The following is a 6,350-nucleotide window of genomic DNA, read 5'->3' on the forward strand; positions in this document are numbered from 1 at the left end:
CCCCGCCTGCACTGCACGGCCCTCTCACTCGCAACTGTGACGAATGTATCGCGAGTGAGCGAGAAAGAAAACACCTGACGTCAGTGATAACGAACCTCGCCTCTGATTCACGCTGACCAGCAGAGTGGCCCAGTCGCTAGCCCCTGGCAAGCGGGAGTTAGGCCACCATTCCAGCCCGTACGTATTGCTTGAGATCAGCTGCCTCACCAGGAGGCGCTCTGCACTGTTTTTCCACAAGATAGCCAACCACCCTATTTTTCTTCCAAAACGTTGGGAGCATAATTTCTGCTATAAAGACGATTATGTCGAGCAGAACACATAAAAACTTAGGTCAACCACACAACCATAGATCAAATAGGGCCACTTCAAATTTCGCCGACAATATTCCAGTGGTCTAATGTGACTGCCTCCACAATTTTCTCGATCAAATATGCATTTATCTTACCAGTCGAAGCTGCAAATTAACCTGTTGTGCTACCAACAAACTTAATTATTGGTGAAAATATTTATTCTTTTTATCTCTCTTCAAGTCTTGCCTGATTGACACTTCATAGACCAGGAACAAAACTACATTAATTGGGCGTTGATTGGCAAGAGGGGCACACTTCATGTTGTTTGTTATCGAAAGTTCATAGTCTTTATTAATTAGCTATATTAAGGGAGTTTTAATAATATCACGATTACAGTTCTTAAGAATTAGGCTTCAGTTCTGGAACTACAAACACAATATTTTGCGGGGAAACCCTGGAAAGAGAGCGTCTTCCGAACCGGTGAAAAGACCAGGTCAGTCGTTGGTCCAGAGGTACCAATCCTCATGGTGGACGTTAGCCTCCTCCGGGTCGTCGACGTCCTTGAGGTGCATCACTATATCCACACCGTCTACCGCGTGGTGCAGGTGGGGCGGAGCCATAGGTCTGTGTGCCCAGTCGAGGGCGGCGTCGTGGAAGTGGTGCAGCCAGCGCTGCAGCAGACGGGCGTCTCTGTGTGCCAGCATCACGTCGGGATCCTCCTCGCCTGCCAGGGTGGCGCACTCGTACCGCCGGTAGGTCGACAGATCGGCCATCAGGTACGCCGAGTTGGAGACGTACATACCGCCGTGTTTCCTACCAAATTGTGACGTGTTTACTAACCTCGCCAGCCGTCTTCCAACCCCTCAGGTTGGCGACAGCGTCTACACAAACTCACCTCAGCACGCGCAGGGCGGTGGCCCGGTGCAGAGCCGCCCCGTCCCGGAAGGGCAGCCCGAACAGGTGCTGCGGCCTGGGACGGCGCTGCACCGACAGCCTCCCCCAGGGCGCGGCGCGCTGCAGCCGCTGCCACGCCGTGCCGCGCAGCTCGCGGTCCGTGTGCACCAGCACGGTCCAGCCGGGGTGGCTCCTGGAAACACAGGAGGGGTTGGAGTACGCGTTAGGGCGGGCTGTCCCAAAACCACGTCATGTGACTCTTGTGGAGGGATGCGAATACCATGGGACTCGAAAAGGATCAGAAGGGCCCTTGGAGTTGATAGAAGCCTCATGATATTTGCACCCACGGAGGTACAAATATCATAAGGTCTCGAAGGACTCCAATGCCCGCTCGCTTTGGACCCTCCCCCCCCCCCTCCGACGCACTCACCTCAGGGCGGCGCTGATGCAGGCGGCCTCCTCTGGACGCACCTCCTCGCTCTCCTCGCCCATGCGCACAAAGTGGATGATGTTCGGCACGAGCAGGTCGTCCGCGTCGCCGCGACCCGGCGTGTTGTTGAATCCGCTAAAGCGCTCGGGCACGTTGGCCAGCGTCTTGGACGTGCAGGTGAAGTGCCTGTAAAGTGGAAGTCACATACAGTTTAGCACATCCTGGTCCTGGTAATGTAATAATAGACCCTTATCTATGAGACCCGAAAAAGATTATGAGGTACTAGCCTAGGACTCAGCGTGAAGGCCTTGAAGGATTGGTTGAGTCGCCATACAACCCAGAGCGATGCCAGAAACACGACGAACCAGGTATCCGCTGACAGGAGCCGCATCTTGCCCCTAAAGATCCAGACGCTGCCTTAAGACCAGGTTTTTTCATATCACTGGAAAGCACGTTTTAGTTTAGTAGATCGAATTCGAATTAACATTGAGGGCACACGATCTGGTTTTTGCCTCAAACGCGCCAATGTTGCGGCGTAGTTATATACCGTGCTCTCATGTTTGACGGGTTGCCTGGTCTCGGGTCCCACTGCTTTGAACACTATCTTTTATCAATATCTTTTATAAACGCACGCGGTTCAACCACTTGATTACAATTTAAGTGAGCAAAATAACATAACTATCAGACTGCAGTTTCTCGTACGTATTATTCTCATTGTTTCTTATTAGCTAACTCTTTTCTTTGGCACATCCGTCCCCCTTGGTCCTTCAGAGGCCGTGGCGCGCGCACAGGCGCGGCAAAACCGCCTGCGCCAGTTGCAGCACGGTCACGTTGTAGGCGCAGATGTTCTCCTCGGTGAAGGTGACCGGGTAGCTGAGCCCCTTGCGCCACCCCTGGAACAGCACCAGCCCCGTGTGCCTGCTGAACAGGTGGACGGCCAGCATGTCCTTCCGCCACGCGTCGTAGGCGCGCTCCAGGTACAGCACGTCGATGACGTTCATGTCGACGCCCAGGCGGACGGGCTCGCGGTGCACGAGCTCGGGGCGCGCGTGCAGCGCCACCTGGGTGGGCCGCTGGCCGGCGTTGTAGTACCAGAGCGTGCCGACGTAGGCCTCGCGGTACGACTCGAGCCAGGCCAGCAGGAAGCGGGCGTCGCGGTGAGCCACGAGGACCTGCAGCAGGCGCCAACAGCCCTTCAGCCAACAACTCCATCCAAGTCGTGTCGACGTCGAATCGACGAGATTTTCTCACACGGTAGGTTGAATTAAATTTCGTCGACATCCATTCGACATCTCGCCAGGGTTCATTGCCCCGATTATCCGACCCACCTGCGTGCCCAGGAACTCGCCCTGCGGCCAGCCGAGGCTCATCTCGAAGCGCCGCAGCTCGTCCAGGCTCTGCAGCAGGTAGGCGTCGTTGTCCAGGAAGATGCCGCCGTACTTGCGCAGGATGTGGATGCGCGCCACGTCGCCGCCGTGCCACTTGCCGTAGCCGGGGTCCAGCGGCTGGCCGAACACGTGCGTCACCTCGACGGCCGGCACGATCTGCAGCACCTCCCGCAGCCCGGGCGTGGCCTTGAGCCGCTCCCAGTACTCGCCGCGGAAGTCGAAGAGGTCCGTGTGGAACATGAGCCAGTCGGGGTCCTGGCGCTCCCAGGCCGCCAGCACGCACACGTAGTCCATGAAGGAGAACTCGGGCTGGCCGATGCGGAGGAAGTGCACGATGTTGGGCACGATCATGGTGGCGGCCCCCGACGAAGAGAAGACTCCCGTCTCGTTGTCGAAGCCCTTACAGCAGACCACAAGCGTCACACATTGTCCTGATCTCTCTGTCGGGGCGCGAGTGGTGGGGCGACCCCGTCTCCCCCATAGCTACCTCGAAGTCGTCGGCCAGGCCCAGGACTTGGTCGTAGTTCCACAGCAGCGACCAGCAGGCCTGCCTCCGCAGCGGCAGCGGCCCGTCCAGGACGGCCGCGAGCGCGGCCAGCAGGCACACGCCGGCCAGCGGCGCGGCCCACCACAGCCTGCGGCCCTCGCAGCCCAGGGAGGCCCTGGCGGAGGCCCTGTACACCAACACACCTCACTGGCCGTCACTGTGTTTAAGGCAAAGCGGGGCCCGGGGCTGCGCGAACCACGTCAATACAATGGGAGCAGATTCAAGAACGATGTCCAAATTGAAATTTGAGACAATCAATCAACGGTTGTATCAACATCGTACGATGAAAGTTAACTAGACTAGGCCGAAAACGTTCAGATCGGTGCGACCACACTGTGGTCGTGCGCTGCTGGTTCTCCAATAAACCCCCAGAATACACAGTCGCACCGAACGTTTTAAGACACATACACATTCTTTTTGTACCCAGTTCCCAATTCCAGGAAAACGACCGATTGCCGCAGTGTTGCAATGGAAATCGAATTTGGATTATCGAACAATAATAATAATATTAGATTTCTCACTGGCCGTTGCCCTCTTGTTCTACTCTCGTCCAAAATGAATCGGTCGTGACTTACGTGCGCAGGTACCTCATGCCTCGCGTCCGCTCGCTTCGCAACGCTCACCCACCCGTCACCGGCACTCACTGGCGAGCGTCACCTGGCCGGACCGCACCGCATCCTGGGCAGCGAGGGTGAAGATAACCTAGATAAGGGCTATCGTAGAACACGGTCAAAAATAAAGCAAAACTTTATAAAAAAATAAAAACGGCAGGCACAACCGTTTAACAGACAGTCCCCACGATGTCTATACGCAGCTCCCCTATTTAGTATTTTTTTGTGCAGCCCAAGTGTAGCTAGTTCTAGTCAAAGGAGCTTCTAAAGGATTCCCATAGTTCAAACGATCCGCCAAGGTGCAACTACCAGCGTGACTTGATGTATCCTATTAGCTTCCTCAACTCCAGTAAACCACCTTGTGTTTGTTTCTACAAGACATCGACAATACCCCGAGGAGGGAAGGGGGGAAAAGACGTCCCTGTTTGTAGCTACACGATTGTAGGTACGTACAGCCGACAGTGCCCGAGTCAGCTTCAGGTGAACCGTCTATATAGACGAATTCATTACTTCCACCAATGCTAGAATATCAACCAGAAGTAAACTGCGCTAAGAACTAAAGCGGAAACGAAAGATATCAATGCCTCTCCGAAGCTCTCGCGCCTTGTCCAAGCGCTCGGAGGGACATGGGGCCGCGGGCCGCGGGGACCCGATTTAGGAAAGCATTGCCTACCCTCCAGGCGATCTCAGCGACATTCATCGACCCACGCCTAGATTGACACGGCCTCACTTCTTAGCTTTAGAAAGGATTTATGAGCCTGGAGTCAAAAGAAGCCTAAACCCAAAGTCCCAGTCACGACAGACGCCTTAGATAGAAGCCGTGGCCTACCTCGCAGGCGTCCAAGCGACAACTCATGTCGCGGCGACAAGTGGTAGTAGACACGTCACTGTCCATGGACACAAAAATGTAGTCACAAATGGGGCAACATACGATGTCCGACGCCACTAGCCCACACGCCCCTTTTGTAGTTAAACAGTTGTAGCTACAGACAGTCGACATAACCGCATGCAGCTTCATCCGAACCAAAATTGTCGGCCCGAAGATCAACTCCTGGGCGGGGAAAATTTTTTCTTTGTCGCTTTTTGTCTCCCGTTAGGCATGACCGAGCTTAGACCTCGGCCCCGTAGGAGCAAGCTGATAGCCGAGCGTGTTAAATCGTGATTGTTGGCATATCGTGCGGGTGGTCGATAGTTCGAATCCCGTCCGCGGTCATTTTTCCCTGCTCTGCTGGCCAAGTGTCTTCGGGCGTCGGTCACAGCTTAGATCAAGATGCCGCTGAGAGTAGCGCTATCGTTCCGTCGTGGCCAAGTCGGTAGCGTCCGGGCCTGGTATGGACCTGCTCACTGGTTCGAATCTCGGCCGGGCGATAATTTTCGCGCTCCGCTGGCCATGACTTTACAGCCGTGCGACACCTGATGTGATGGGCCGGTACGCAAACAGTCGCTGGTTCGAATCTAGTCGACGGAACCCTTTTCCTTCTGCCAGCCATATGTTTCGGGGTGAGAGCCACATCGGAGATAAGCTTCACCCATGCCAAGCCCCCATCATTGGCTCAGTTGGAAGAGCGCGCGCTCAGGACGATGATGGTTGTCGGTTCGAATACTGCCCGAGGTTCAGTTTTTTTTCCTATTTAGTAGTTTGCGGCGGGGGGACCAAGGGTTAAGACAAAAGACCAGCCGATATGGGGACGTGGACTTGACCGCCTACTCAGCAGCGCCCTCCCCTCCCCCTGCCAAAAAAAAAAAAACAACAAGAAAATGTTCGCCCCGACCAGGACTCGACCCCTGGGCTGAGGGTGTCTTGTGCACCAAGCCCTAGCGCGCTCGCTAGTCGGCTGTCGGCTCCACTTCTTAACGGAAAGTTCAAACCTCGGTGACCTGCTTTACGAGTCATGGTCTCCCGGAGTGCACGCGTTCAGGCCGGGTCAAGTCCACCTCCTCGACGCGCTGCAGCCCGGGTCGGCTCTTGGCCCGAGACACGGAAAATGGCCTCTAAAAGAGCCCCTTGGGCGCGCGGGGGTTAGGTTAGGCCCATTTATGTTACTAATTCCGTGATTTTGGCCAGAATTCGACCCGGGCTGCAGCGCGTCGAGGAGGTGGACTTGAGCCGACATGCACGCGTGCAATACGGGAGACCAAGACCCGTAAAGCGGGACCGAGTTCTGACATTTTCGTCCACAGGAGCAGCTG

At 55.6% G+C, this 6,350-nt stretch overlaps 2 protein-coding genes across 4 annotated transcripts; both read right to left on the minus strand.

Annotated features, from left to right (window-relative positions):
* Positions 1-611: 611 nt before the first annotated feature.
* Positions 612-2,310, minus strand: LOC113206999 (uncharacterized). The gene is made up of 5 exons (XM_052276576.1): positions 2,162-2,310; positions 1,902-2,012; positions 1,615-1,800; positions 1,186-1,377; positions 612-1,103 (listed from the first exon to the last, which is right to left on the minus strand). Exons 1-5 carry the CDS (start codon positions 2,170-2,172, stop codon positions 785-787), a joined length of 819 nt encoding a protein of 272 aa, XP_052132536.1. The 5' UTR covers positions 2,173-2,310; the 3' UTR covers positions 612-784.
* LOC113206998 (uncharacterized) lies at positions 1,916-4,211 on the minus strand. 3 transcript variants are annotated; one of them, XM_026423328.2, is made up of 5 exons: positions 4,125-4,209; positions 3,490-3,676; positions 2,943-3,401; positions 2,348-2,786; positions 1,916-2,056 (listed from the first exon to the last, which is right to left on the minus strand). In XM_026423328.2, exons 1-4 carry the CDS (start codon positions 4,139-4,141, stop codon positions 2,382-2,384), a joined length of 1,068 nt encoding a protein of 355 aa, XP_026279113.1. In that variant the 5' UTR covers positions 4,142-4,209; the 3' UTR covers positions 1,916-2,056; positions 2,348-2,381. The 3 variants fall into 3 exon arrangements, with proteins under 3 accessions (XP_026279113.1, XP_052132535.1, XP_026279111.1); XM_052276575.1 differs by lacking the exon at positions 1,916-2,056 and having other exon boundaries at positions 2,302-2,786; positions 4,137-4,211; XM_026423326.2 differs by lacking the exon at positions 1,916-2,056 and having other exon boundaries at positions 2,302-2,786.
* Between the last annotated feature and the right edge of the window lie 2,139 nt (positions 4,212-6,350).

The sequence above is a fragment of the Frankliniella occidentalis genome, unplaced genomic scaffold, assembly GCF_000697945.3.
Source record: "Frankliniella occidentalis isolate FOCC.00 unplaced genomic scaffold, Focc_3.1 Scaffold3465, whole genome shotgun sequence".
Lineage (NCBI taxonomy): Eukaryota > Metazoa > Arthropoda > Insecta > Thysanoptera > Thripidae > Frankliniella > Frankliniella occidentalis.